The 14,845-nt window shown below is 38.4% G+C and overlaps 1 protein-coding gene across 8 annotated transcripts in view; it reads right to left on the reverse strand.

Annotated features, from left to right (window-relative positions):
- The window catches only part of ntm (neurotrimin), a 467,090-nt gene that overhangs the window by 5,377 nt on the left and 446,868 nt on the right, over positions 1 to 14,845 (reverse strand). For 4 of the 8 annotated variants that reach the window (XM_053476263.1, XM_053476268.1, XM_053476269.1 and 1 more), the window contains 5 exons: positions 12,482 to 12,616; positions 12,183 to 12,303; positions 7,782 to 7,933; positions 6,263 to 6,298; positions 1,557 to 1,613 (listed from right to left, as the gene is read on the reverse strand). In XM_053476263.1, coding sequence (XP_053332238.1) covers positions 1,557 to 1,613; positions 6,263 to 6,298; positions 7,782 to 7,933; positions 12,183 to 12,303; positions 12,482 to 12,616 — 501 coding nt within the window. The remainder of the gene's footprint in view (positions 1 to 1,556; positions 1,614 to 6,262; positions 6,299 to 7,781; positions 7,934 to 12,182; positions 12,304 to 12,481; positions 12,617 to 14,845) is intronic. The other 4 variants (XM_053476266.1, XM_053476265.1, XM_053476264.1 and 1 more) reach the window with 3 other exon arrangements.

Consider the following 14,845-nt stretch of genomic DNA (forward strand, 5'->3'; position numbering starts at 1 on the left):
TACCAAAGTGTGCAATTTCGGTATTAAATCCTTACTGTGTGCTCGCTTCAACTCTGAATATGGCCCTTTATTTTAAGAAATAGCAAATGAGATCTTAATTTGTTTGGAAATGTTATTTTTTGATAGCTAGATAAGACAGCTGCTGACCTAAAAATCTGTTAGCCAGCTATATTACTGTTATTAGCCTAACTTTATTCAGTTTATTATTTTTTTATTGTACTTGTATGTTCAGAGTATATAGCAATACCTCAGTCTTATTTAGCTGAGAATAGCTTTACCCTAAAACAACACTGTCCTATCGCCAAGCGAAGCAGAGCCAACAATCTGCCTATTAAAATACAGTATATGTATGCCATTAATTTCCAAACTCCTATAAGCTCTCATAATGTAGGCTCTTTCAAGCTTATCAAGTCACTGACAATACACTAATTTGCATAAGTATTAGCCTTTTGGTTGGCTCTTTGACTGATTTTATCTGATTACTGATAAGCCTCCTTATGTTGTTGTTGTTGTTCCTGAGCCGTTGAGTACATCGGGCGGCGGGTTCCATCATTTCTATAGCAGTGGCGATTTTAACAGGTCCGGGGTACTAGCCCGATGCCCGACCATCATCATTTCTCAGCCGGACTGGAAATGACAGAGTTTGCCATTAAAAGATTTTGCATGAGCATATTGTTACATGCCTTGTCCATGGTCCCAACAATGGCATTCCAGCGGTGGCATGGATTAAATCCCTGACTGGCCAAAGTCTCAACCACCTGAGCCCCAACTGCCCCAGCCTCCTGAAGGCAGAGAGTCATATTCTTCTCATATTTAACTGTAACTTATAACATTTTTAATTATGGTGTTTTATTTAATAGTGGTATTTTCCTTGGGTAATCCTGGATCAGGAATAATTATACTGAGATTAAGTTGCACTTTAATTACAGTGAGGTCAACTCTGTTGAATTGATTTTATCTGACATCTGATGGCAGTGAATGGTAACAGGACTAATTTAGAAGTTTTATAAAAATGGGCCTGAGTACTTATGCAATCAACTTTCCCTTTTTAATGCAAATCATTTGCATTCCAATTTTTTTTCCCACCCACTTACATATATTGGGTTATTTTATGCACATTTATAGCTCTTAGTTAAACTTATTTAAATCTAACGTTGTGAAAGTAAAATGTATGAAAGTTCAAGGAGCATGCTACTTATGCAAGTACTGTATACACATACTGTATTATTGTAAAAAATGACTAATTCAATGCAGAACTGGTTAAGCAGGCACACCTTTACAGCATACAATATTAGAATGCTGCACCTTAGCTGAACATGTAACTTTGTCATATTTTTTCATATTTATTAAAAGTTTCCTGCGTCTACAGTAAATATAAATTCCACAATAAGCACTGGAGTTAAAATATTGCTGTACCTCAATTTAATTCATTCAATTAAAATGTCCTCTTCTATGCATTTCTGGTCAGTAAATTGTTAATGATTGATGTTAGTCAGTCACATTTCTAATCATTAATAGATTAGGGGTTAGGTCTGGTAGTTCTGGCTATTACAAACCTTCCCGCAACTGATTGTATTCAGTGGCTGTTTGCTCTAAAACTGATGAAGTCATTTCTAAAAAGAGAAATTATATGAAACAAGGCACTTGTTTCAAAAAAGAAACACATATGAGCAGTAGCGATAGAAAGCAAGAAAGCCAAGAGGCAGCTCAGTTTGTGTAGGGAACTTATGAGAAAGAAATAGTTCTCCTGGTGCCACTTACAATACTGTTGTTATTGTCATTATAATTCACTTTTTAAGCAATTTTTTTTTTCTGGAGCCCTTTTCTTGTTATTGCATCAATGTAAACAGTAGCGAAATCCGCATTGCCTACTCATTACCCTTGAATAGCACATTCAAGCTAGCGTATTGAAATAAAATTGAACATTCTGTTTGAGTATAATAAGAAGTGGTTATGTATCATTGTGCAGAAATGTTCTTAAAATCACAATGAAAATATAAGTGTTATCAGGAGTCTCGGAATCTGAATAACACCAAAGTGAATTAAGAAACCGTAAGGTCAGTACTGTGAGCATACAGTACATCTGGCAGCATAGAATAATACATTTCCTAATTATAGGCACATATGTTGTTTTTTCTCACTGACATAGTATAACTACTGTTAATTTTCAAATGAAAACAATTCTACTACTCGGTTTAGTGGCACATCACCCATGAAATCCTATTTAGCTATTTATGCATCATGCTTTAAAATGGGACAAAAGTGCACCTATATGTATGTATCCATTGGGACATGAATCACTCTGTCCCAGGGTTCAGGACAGTTTATTACAGGGTTGCCAAGATAGCAAACCTAACAACATTTTTGGAAACAACTTTAAATGGTGGCATGGTGGCTAAGTGGTCAGCACTGTCGACTTGCACCTCAAACTTGGGGGTTTGAGTCTCATTTTCCATCTGCGTAGAGCTTCCTCTGTGCACTCTGATTTCCTCTCACAGACTAAAGACTGCTTACTGCTCTTTAGCAGGGAATTTATACAGACTAAATTGCCTGTATTTTGCATATATGAATGCAGGTGTTAATAAATGCATGTATTCATGTGTGCATGCCTGTGTGCAGTTGTGTTTTGTATAACATCCAGTTGTCCCCCATTTTTCTGCCTTAAGATCCCTGGGAAAGGCTCCAGACCAACCATACCCATACAGACAATGGATGGCTGGATGGAAGTGATAGAACACCGTGAGAAATAATGCAAACATTGGGAAAAAGGGGACAATGGCATGCATAATGTTCCTACATCAGAAATGCATGTGCACAATGGTGTCATTTTTTCCCCAGACAAAGACTGAGGAAAAATAAGAAAAAAAATTATCCAGCGTTTTCTGACATCTGTATTGTTTGTGCTAGTTTAGGTTCTGTTTCATTTATTAGATGTGGATTGTCTGAGTTAGCTAAAACCTGGCAACCCTGTATAATTATATTAGATGTAATGTGTTTTCGATGGAAAGCACATCTACTATATCAAACAGTTAGACAAGGGTATGCTTTAAATTGCTTACAATTAGCTGCTAGACTGTAGGTTGATCACTGCATGCCATTAACACTCAATTACATATTGAAAAATTCACTTGATAGTTGCCTATTGCTTAATTTTCTTTAAGGCTTTGTTCTTATTAATGTTCTGTTCCAGCGATGCTTAAGAGGTGCATCCAATTAAACAGTATTTAAAAAGTTTTATTATTTGCATCTGCTGAATTTGTGCCATAAAATATATTGTTTGTACTGGTTTGGCTTTTGATGTATAACTACGGTCATGCGTTCTGTCACGTTAGACTCGAATGGAAGCCAGACATTTTATATAGTTTTACATAATAATTTGTACTGATTTGTTGAGTACAAGACCAATTTGTTCTTGCTTGCTTTTGTCAAACATTGAATGCAATTTGAGTTCATGGCTCTTAAATCCCAAAAACCAAATCAGCACAAACTCTATTTTATGACACAAGACAACATGAAGAAGTGTTAAGAATATAATTACATTCTCAAAACCTATGTATATACAGTAGGTAAAAACATTATAGTTAATGTAGATTGCTCATCTATTATTTACTACATATAGCTTGTGTTTCAGGACCATGTGAATACAAGGAAAGGTCCTTAAAATGACTATGGGTGAATTGGGACAAAAAAAAAAAAAAAGTTATACCAAAGTGAAACATCGCTTAAAGCATCCCGTTCAGCCTAGATTAGTTGTTGCTCTTACCGCTCTATTTGCCTAGTAAGATCACTTAGAGGTCAGACTATTTTTGGAAGGGTTGCATTTCTGATGTGGCCCTAATTCTGAACTGGATTAAAAAAAAAAGAGAACCAACTCAGATCTGGTAAAGAACTTAGGGGTCCAGAGCTCACATACGATTCATTAGTGTGTCTGCTTTCTCCGAGGTACAGCTGTATGGATTCTCCTGTCCTTCTGGCTTGCACGTTCATTAACATGCTGTAAAGCCCATAGCCTTTACCTGTGCACAGTGTGGGTCAACAGTAATTGCAGTTTGTGATAAACATGCTAATCAAGGGGCAGGTTTGGTAGCAAGATTGCTGACGAGGCTGAGGATGGGGGCTTTACTGTATGAGCTGCTCTGGGTTTATAATTACAGAAGGGCTTAACGAGACAGTGCTGATGGCTGAAGAAAACAGACACTGTCTGAGTATAGCCGCGCAAATGGCAGGGAAATCCAGGTCGGACATTAATCTGTTCGCTTTTCAATCAGCCTTCTGTGAACCAGTGTTCACAGCTGATTATGGGAAAGTAATGGCCGTTAAAAAAGGAAAAGCCTCAGTGAGGAATAAACAGCAAAGTTCTGTATGTGTGCCGAATGGTATCAAAAGAAGTGGCTTAAATTTGAATCCTGTACCAGAGATGTGTTTGAAGTGTACTTTTGATTAGACAAGGAGACATAAATATGGACTATAGTGATTAGAATTTTAGTAGTAGTGAAGTGAGAAAAAATGGCAGATGGTAAAATACAGAGGGCTGACAATATAATTAAGATGATGCTTCTTTAAATGGACTACTTTATTCCCCATCATTAGTTTGATGTCACTGTAATTGTAACTGTAACTACTGTACCTATGTGACATGAACTTTTTTACAAAGTTAACCAAATTGTGTTTAGGGTACAGGTACTTTTGTTTTTTATCTATTTATCATGATCAAACTGTAATTCTTTGCCTTGTACCATAACATGTGCAGTGACAATAAAATTGAATATAATCTAAACTAATTAGATTTTTTTGGATACCTGACACAACCCTACAATTTTTAAACTTGAGACTATATCACTGCATGCAGTAGCTGGATATATTGGGGTGTGGCATTTCAATATGTTTTGTTTGCAATTTGTTTATCTTCACTGGGAGCTTACACTATTATACAGTAGGGAAATAAAAAAATACTACAGAGTGAAATACTGCTGTTTGACAAACTTGGCTACTACAGTAAAAGTAATGGTCAGTATAAAGCATCACTTACAATACACATGCCACATAATTGATAATGATTGCAATGTTTAATAAATATATTTCATTTAAATGTGCCCACATTCTGTTGTGTGACGCAAGCGTCGAGGTACATAGAAAAGAAAATCTGACATTTGCTTGTCCAACATTCGCATGTTCATTTATATGGACACCAGAATGTAATTACAAAGGGTTTGTGTTAAGACTTGATTACAGATGTCATCCCGAAAAAACTAATCCTGTCCAAATGGAGGGGGAAAATGAGGGTTCGGAAAGGTGTCCAATTTCTTTCTGAACAACTGTAGTATCATATGAAGCGTCTATTAAACCTTGTGCTTTGATGATTTTCTAAGAATGCCTTCTAATTTCCTGTGAATTTGCTGGAGCTCACTAGCCCTTTATTTTACAGACAGCGATCCAATTACAGAGCCATGGTAGATTATACTCAATCCTGCAGTTGGATAATTAGAATAATACCAGTTTCTCAAAATCAAATTCAAAGTAATTAATGACTCTCTTGAGAAGACAATGTCATCATTCCCACTCAAAGCGATTTGAATGTAGGTCAGACATTTTCGCATATTGTCTTGACATGAAGCATTTAGGCTGGAAAGCACAGTAAGCATTTCAGAACACTTTAGAGCGTTAACAGGGAACAAGACAGAACAAAATGTTTCGTACTTTGCAGATGAGTACTTACACACAGCAGACGGAGGCATGCATAGCCACAATGAAGCCATGGCATGGTGCATGAAGGTTAGACAGGAAAATAGAAAGACATAAAGAAGAAAGAAAAACACATTTAAGCAACAAAGAATGGAAAAGCATTCAACACCCCACTGTGGTCTACTGAAGACGGACTGAGGCATGACAGCACCATGCTATTCCCCCAGCAGCAATCCCGCATGCCACTCAAAATGCCGCATTTATTATTGACATTACGAATTGCATTTCTAAGCTAATATACCCTTTAATAGGAACTGCTAATCACCACTTTATGAGCTGACAATCACATTCTGTTAGATGACACAAGAAAATTATATTAGCCTCTTCATGTTTGGGAAATTTGGGGTAGCAGTCTCGCAGATCAATTTGAATGTCACCTCAGCTACACCGTCTCTTCATCACAATGTGGTTTATAGGGAAATTGAAGCATTCATTTATTTGCTCATTTGTTTAGAAAGCATGCATGAACGGGCCCGGCGGAGACAGGGGCTAAAAGGACATGCTTATGCAGAGTACTAACCTTGCAAGAGCGTCGAGCTAGTGGGTTCAATTATTTCTACATCAGCAAAAACAAACAAACCAAAATGGCAGTATAAGAGGCAAAGGCTATATATCAAGCCATAACAATCATCAGTATATACCAAAGAAAAGAAAAAAAACAACAACTATGCAGTCATTGGTAATACATTCAACTAGGTGTTGCCTGACATTAAGAATACTTTTATTTATGTTGATGTTGACTTAACACTCAGATCAACCAACATTGCATTGTGACGGTAAGTCATTTTCTGGTGCTAATGTGACACTATTAAATATTAAACTAATTTAGGAACTGCCACTGCCATAGATAGCATAACATAGCATAACTATTTAAACAATAAGGTAAATAAGTAAAGAAAAACTAAGCTTAAAAATACATTCTTTACAGGAAACAATATATATTTTAAATAATGTTTTAATGTATATACGATGTTTGTCTGTCTTTTTGACCTTTCAGACTTTCTTTATCATTAACAACCTAATATAACCCTGAACCTTCGTGCGATTATCACCCAATCATGTGTCAGCAGGGCAATAAATAAATTCAAGCAGCTACAGATAAAGAAATTCTAGTTGATGTACACATCAGAAGTAGGAACAAGGGAAATGTGATCTCAGTGACTTTGTCTCTGGCATGGTTCCCGGTGCCAGACGGGCTGGTTTGAGTATTTCAGAAGCTGCTGATCTCCTAGGATTTACGTGCAGCCTTTCTGTCTCACGGAGTTTTCACAAAAAAAGTGTCAAAAACTAAAAAACATCACGTCAGTGTCAGTTCTTCAGGTGAAAACACCTTTTTGATGAGAAAGAGTTCAAAGGAAAATGACCAGGATTGTTCAAACTGACATGAAGGTTTGTCCTGGTTACCTATGTTGTAACCGAAATAATCGCTCCGTTCAAATGTGACGAGCAGAAAGGCACCTCAGAATGCATAATATATTGAACTGTGAGGCAGATGGGCCCCAACAAAAAGAGATCAAATCAGGTTCCACTGCTGTTAGCCAGAAATAGCCATCTGAGATTGTAGTAGACATATGCTTGTCGAAATCAGACGGCTGAACATTGGAAAAAGACCAGATGTTCCCCCTCCACCAAACTACAGCTATTGTCCAGCGTTATTTTTGGGACGCTGAGATTAGCACTTTCTGAAATGCTGAAACCTGCAAAACCAAAAAGCGTGCAATGTTCAAAGGGACTTGTTTTTTTTCCGATGGTGAAAATTAACTAAAGCTGCATATTATGTTTGCCGCCGCTGCTGCAAGATGATTGGTTGACTGGATAATTGCATGAATGTGCGCGGGGGAGGGGGGGTTTGATCTGTATGATCCGTAAAAGTGTTACCAAATGATTTTCAGCAGATAAGCTAAATTGTATAATCGGTTTACAATATAACATCATAAAAGAACAGAATTAAAATTAATGATAATGCAATAAATTTCTAGTTTCTATGCATGAAGAAACTTGTGCTTGAACTCATACCATATATGTATAACTTGACTCACCAAATAAAACGACGCTCATGTTCGCACTCCCGAGTTTGTTGATGGCGACGCACGTGTAATTTCCATAGTCTGCCTCAGACACGTTGTGAAAAGTCAGCTTTGACGTGGAGCCAATGTCCTCAATCTCAATGCCATCAAAGCCATTGTGGATCCTGAAAGACAAGGCGGCAAACTGAGGGAGCTGGATCAGCCCAGTGTGATTTGCACCACATCAGAGCTGCCTTTGAACAGCAGGGTGACATTTGTGACAGCATCCGCATTCCATGGCCACAGATGGCAGCCGGCCCGTTACACATTAAAAAAAAATAAAATAAAATGTGCAGGAGCCAGAAGACATTACCATCAGCAGCATCCACTAATCGCGATTTTTCTCTTTGCTGACAACAAAGGTGCGTTTGAGTGAACATATTGAGATGCATTGCATTTAAAATGGGCTTTAGACAGAAGGCAGAGCCTTTTACTATTTAGATGAATATAGAATAAAGAAAATGCATGGAATGTGAAGCTTTTAACCTGTAATATCCGCCACAATCAAAATGGCACCACAAAATGAGGTGTCTATAGAGAAAGCTGTCAAATCCACTGAGGTGCAAACCTTTGTGTACTCCATAGCACCTCAATCAGAGCTGAAAGGGCTGCCTGGAACAGTCTATGGATTTATACCCTTTTCAAAGCACATACCTTTGTCTTCTCTAAATCCCCTATTTTATTTTTATCCCCTTTTTTATTTTTTGTTGGACTAAATTTCATGATATCATCAGTATTCCTTAAATCAACGGTTAAATAAAATAGGCAATTTTTTAATTTGCATGTAATAACCTCATTCATTTTCATATTGTTCTTTTAATTATTCTTAAATAATTAATACAGATCCGACTGTAGCTACATGTCTGAGAAGGACTGGCATCCATCTGCAGATATAACCAGTATGAGGTGGTTATTGAAGACGAATGAAGGGAAAAAAAGCACACATTTCCTCCGTATTCCAAGACTGTAAATTACAAATTAAGAATATCATGGCCTCCCCAGTATGGAAACAAATAACCCTTTTGCTAATTGATATCATTTATTATTCCAATTTGGCAACCCTGATTTCTACATAAATATCGTCTCTGGAGATATGCACATGTTTTACATTAATCCTAACCTCTTTACAGCTATAAATTAAGTTTGGATGGAATAATAACAATCATATCACAGCTCCAGTGTTCGATCCTGAGTTTCTGTTTTAGATGTTCTTTGGCAGCTGTGGGAATGAATAGGCGTGCAAATGGGTATTCGTGTGGTTTTGTATGATGAACTTGCATCTGTTCCAGGGTGTATTCCCACATTAGGGCCAATGTTACAAGAAAGGCTCTCTTACGGCCCTGACCAGGATAAAGCGCCTACTGAAGGTAAATGAAGGAAGGAAAAGCACAGTGACGTTACCTACATTTAATTAATTGGAAAATAAGATTTAAAAAATAAACTGCCAGTTTACACACATTTTGGGGGTATGTTAGACCGTGCACCGATCAGCCATGTGTTACCGCCACATAACACACATTGCTGGGAAAGTAGAGACGTACACATACGTATCCAGTGATATTATGACGTAACTTTGCAGCCCATACAATAACAAAGTCAGTTCTCCTTTACAGGAGGTTCGCTATTGAACCGGCTCTAAACCGGCACTAGCACCAGCACATGGTTCACTTTGGTGGAACGAGGCTTAAAAGAACCACAGCCCACCATGTTTATGTCCAAACTAGTTCATGCTTTTATCACCTCTATGTTGGACTATTGTAATGCCTTACTGTCTTGTTGTTCAACTAGGTGTATAAACAAGCTTCAGTTAGTCCAGAATGCAGCAGCGAGAGTCCTCACTAGAACCAGAAGATATGAGCACATCACCCCTATCTTATCCACATTGCATTGGCTCCCTGTGAAATTTTGCATCGATTTTAAAATACTACTAGTGATGTATAAAGCATTAAACGGTCTCGCACTGCAGTATCTGAGTAAACTGCTTGTGTCTTACGATACGCCATGCCTACTTCGATCAAAAGATGCAGGCTGCTTGTCAGTACCACGTATTTAAAAAAGCTACAGCAGGGGGCAGAGCTTTTTCTTACAAAGCCCCCTAAATGAAATAGTCTTCCAATTAATTTTTGGGACTCAGGCACAGTCTCTGTGTTTTAGTCTAGGCTAAAAACCTATTTATTTAATCATGCATTTTTGTAAATAGATTTGCCTTAATTAAAGGAGAAGATCTGGGGGGACTCATGACGTAGAGTATCACGGTAAACTTGTATGTAAAGATGTGGCTTTACATCTCAGGGAGCCCTCATGTCTGGAGTTCCTGCTTGCACTCTACACTAAATATATATTCACATTATACATTGTTTGACTGTGACCATACCTGCTCTCTACCTCTCTCTCTTTTCCTCTACCGAGCTATTCATATCGCTCCTGAGCTGCCAGTGATCCAGACCCCTTCTGCCCCCTGGAGCTGTCTAATTCATCCTGGGGTCCTGCTTCTGGTTGGAGATCTTGTCGCATGGATGCCCCATGTGGTCTGCCTGGGATGCATGTGGTGACTGGGGATGGTTCGACTTTTCTCTGAGGACTTAAGGACTGGAGTTTCCTACAGTGTACCTGAGCCTCCAATAACAAACTGGACTCAATTTTAACTTAAACACATCTCCTGTTATACTTAACTTCCAGTCTCATATAGTATGATGCAGATCAATCCCTGCTATCCGTTTCACCCAAATGAGGATGGATTCCCTGTTAAGTCTGGTTCCTCTCAAGGTTTCTTCCTATTACCATCTCAGGGAGTTTTTTTCTGCCACTGTCGCTCTCGTCCTCGGCTTGCTCATCAGTGACAGTCATTTTGATTCATACACGTTCACATCTCATAGAAACTTAAATATTTTTTTTTATTATGTAAAGCTGCTTTACAATAATGTCAATTGTTAAAAGCGCTATACAAATAAAATTGAATTGAAAATTGAACCATGCACAGGGCCCAACTGGCAAACAGCCCAAGGCTGCCAACCCGACCTCTTAACTCCCCACATCCCAATCCCACTGAGCACCCACTGAATGCACCAGACAAACAAGTCTGATCCACCCAGCATGCCCCACCTAGCAACCCACATTGAAGAATCCACTGCCAATGTCCTTGTGCCAGACACCACAGCACACATTTAAAGATCTTGTGGAGTCATGTTCCAAGAAGCCAGAGCTGCCCAGGTGACACATGTGTTGTAATATTACTATGGCTGATCGGTGTATGCTAAGACATCAGTGAGAAAATATGAAGAAAAAATGCTGTGGGTGGAAAAAATTTGATGGAGAGAGTAATTCCATAACGATATGCATTTGGAAAAAAAAAGAACCATGTTCAGATATTTTTAAAGTATAGACCAGTAAGACCAAAGAACAGCCAATCAGCCAATTAACAGCATTTCCTTAACTGAAGTAGGTGTGGGACAATGGTTAGGAATCACTGGTGTACACTACCCATAAAGAATGTTTTTAACTGTCATGTAAGTGTGAAATGGCAGTATAACCCAGTTCAGCAACACCTCTTTTACCATTTTAAAAATGTCTATACTGACAAATACAGTAAGTCTGATATCATTAAAAAAAACACATGGCCATGGTTATAGAATATATGTTAATCTAAATATCCTACACATAAGTGATTATGTCCAGGTTCGACTCCCGGCTCGACAGGCTCGATTCCCGTCTCTGTGCATGGAGTTTGCATGTTCTCTCCGTGCTTGGTGGGTTTCCTCCGGGTACTCAGATTTCTTCCCACAGTCCAAAGACATGTAGATTAGGTTAACAGGCATTCCCAAATTGCCTGTAGTGTATGAATGAGTGTGTGTATATGTGTGTGTGTGCCCTGTGATAAACTGGCACCCTGTCCAGGGTGTACCCTGCCTTGTGCCCTAAACCTCCTGGGATAGGCTTCAGGTCCCCACAACCCTGAATACAGGATAAAGCGGTATAGACAATGAGTGAGTGAGTGACAAGCCTGTTGCAGCCTCTCACAATTCTCATAGGGGTTTTAGCTAACACAAAGCAGTAAAAAACAAAACATGAGGTAAACTTACTTGTATCTTATTGACTAGACAAACTAGTAAAATACAATAAAATACAAGTAAGTATACTTCAGGGCTCTACTATACGTACAGCATATATATTTAAAGAATACAAAGTTTTATGTATTTTTTTTTTTTTTTGTTATCAAGAATGCCATCTTGATATCTTCTCAAAATCACTGATCATACTTGCACTTGCTGATCAGACTTGTGCTCTCATCGCGCAGTTTGATCATTATCATATTTCAACTTATAAATGATATCAACAACACTGAGAAAAAGAAGCAAAAAACATTTCCTTATTTACCGTTTGTCATCTCTGTACCACTCGAAATTTGCCTCTGGGACAGCATCAGCCTCGCACCACAAGACCCCACGGTGACCCAGGGTCACGCCCACATCTCTGCCTTCAAACACAGTGGGAGGATCTACACACACACACACACACACACAGGCCAAAAGACATCTTTGCATTATAGTACTCGAGCCAGACTATAAATCCAGATTATACATTTGATATAATTGTTATTATTGCTTTGCCTTTCATAAAGATTTTAAATATATCATTCAGTGAGAGCTCTGTGTAAACAGAGAAAAAGAACTCACAGTTGACCACCAGCTGGACAGTCTTTCTGTCTATGGCAATGTCGTTGGTTGCTGTGCACTCATACATTCCCGCCCTGGTTCTGCTGATGGAGGGGATCTCAAAATACTCGTCTTCTGAATCGATGTCATAGTTTGCTTTACAAGGCGTGACAGAAAACAGAATGATGAGACAGACTTTACATTTCAAAGCATGTGTAGGGGGAAAAAAAAAGATTTATCATACATAGTATACATTTCATCATACACTCATGCATGCTGCCTTAAATCTAACAACAGATGATGCAGTGCTTGAGTAGACTGTTGAGTAATGTCAGCTGAAATTTGTGATTTTTTTATTTCAAAGCTTCAACAATGACTGCATTTACAGAGCAGAGTAAGTAATATCCTAAATTCCAATGTTTGTGATGGCTTGGCTACTATTGAGGATTGTGTATTTAAACAGACACACGCGCACACTCACACACACTCACACACACAGACGGACTCAAAAACGACACACGCTTCTATCTTTGTCAAACCCCAAGAAGCAGCACAACGCTGACTTGAACCAAAACATTAGAAAATCCCTGGTGCTGTGTCTGACAATAATGCATCCTGCTAGATTCAATGTGCTGCAATGTGAAAGACAGCGTCTCACACCTGGGAGAGACTCAACTGATGACAAGTGTCAGAAGAGCTGCATCTCAAACAGAACAGTCACAGCACTTACAGAACATCCACTGTTAGTATGCGGTACAACAGTCATTACACTGCTATGATATATAAACCAGCTTGCAAAAAAATACAAATAAAAATAAACACTTTATTTAGAACATCTGTAAACCTGTCCAGTCCTGGAATTATCCAGTTAGACATGCATGCAACAGCAGTGAGTATAAAGGCATATTGAGATGAAGAGCTTCAGGATTTTTTCGTTTGCATCTCAGCCAACTTGACCGCTGCTTGGCTATACGTAACTGGCAGATGGGTTGGGTTGAAGGATTTCAGTTACTGTTGATTTCCTGGAATTTTCACAAATAACAGTCCTTACAGTTCACAAAGAATGGTGAGAAAAATACAAATCAAATGAAACAAAACCAAGTGGCAAGTGCAAATGCCATGTAGATGAAAGAGGAGAGAGGAGAACTGCTTATATGGGTACATTAATTCAAATAATCACTCTTTACAACCATGGTGAGCAGAAAATCTAAGCAAAACTCATATCCTGTCAATTCTTGCTATCAGAAGAACGCCACACTGGTTTCCATTAATGTCAGCCAAAAACAGGAACCTACTGTACTGTACTGTAAGGCTACTCTGGATAGATAAATACTGGAAAAATGCCACCTGGTCTTTTTCTATTCTTGAACTATTCAGTTGTGTTGAGTTTTTACCCAATGTAGCTTTAGATTCCAAGTTTACTGAGATCAAATAAATAAATGTGCGTACAGTCTGCCTAAATGTCCACCAATCCTCTAACTGCCTGCCCTATCATACTGAGTATTGGATTGCAATTAATATGGCGTCCTTGCCCATTACGTATTCACACACTGAAAGGAATGTCAACAGGAAGAGTAAATATGATCACAATACTTCTAATCACACATCTGGAAATCTCATTTCTTATCACCAAGTGCACTCGTATCATGTGCTGAATATTCTCTGGAAAGCATATAATAAACCATCTCTATCCTGGAGGTATGAAAATATACTTATTAAAGCTTTGGTTGTAAAAGCCGCCTGCTATTTTATGCCATTCACACTGACACCGCTGAGACAGAAAAAAAGATGCAGATCCCTGCTTCTTAACTAAATCCTCTATGCGCACATGGCATTGCGCTACTGACCCGTTGTTGATCCCAGAAACTTGTGCCATGGAAGAATGCGCAAAAGAGGCATTAGCATTTAACTACATTCATCCCTCTAATTTCTCTCCTGCGAAAAGCTTATCCTTGAGATTTTAGAAGGGATACCTAAACCAATGCACTGGTGCCTTTTCCCAGTAATACTTTAGAAGCATAATTGAATGGTTACCTCCATGTGCACAGACAGGCATATCTGGCTATCCAAATGGGAGGTGAGTCTTAGCCTCAGACAACCCTTATGAAAGTCCTAGATTCTTTGTACATTTTAAACTTTCACCATAACTTAGAATCACCACCATCATTAAAAATACTAACTTGATAACCCACTTTAGAGCCACTTCAGGCAACGTGGTATGGAACACATGTGACGTACTGTAAATGACACTGAGCATCCACCCGTGAGATATTTTACCATGGTAAAGGTACAGTACCATGAAAGCCTAATGGTACATATGTACTATGGCGTATTGTACCATATTGTATTATTGACAGAACCAGGGTATTTATTTGCTTGTATACT

This window comes from Clarias gariepinus, chromosome 17 (genome assembly GCF_024256425.1).
Source record: "Clarias gariepinus isolate MV-2021 ecotype Netherlands chromosome 17, CGAR_prim_01v2, whole genome shotgun sequence".
Lineage (NCBI taxonomy): Eukaryota > Metazoa > Chordata > Actinopteri > Siluriformes > Clariidae > Clarias > Clarias gariepinus.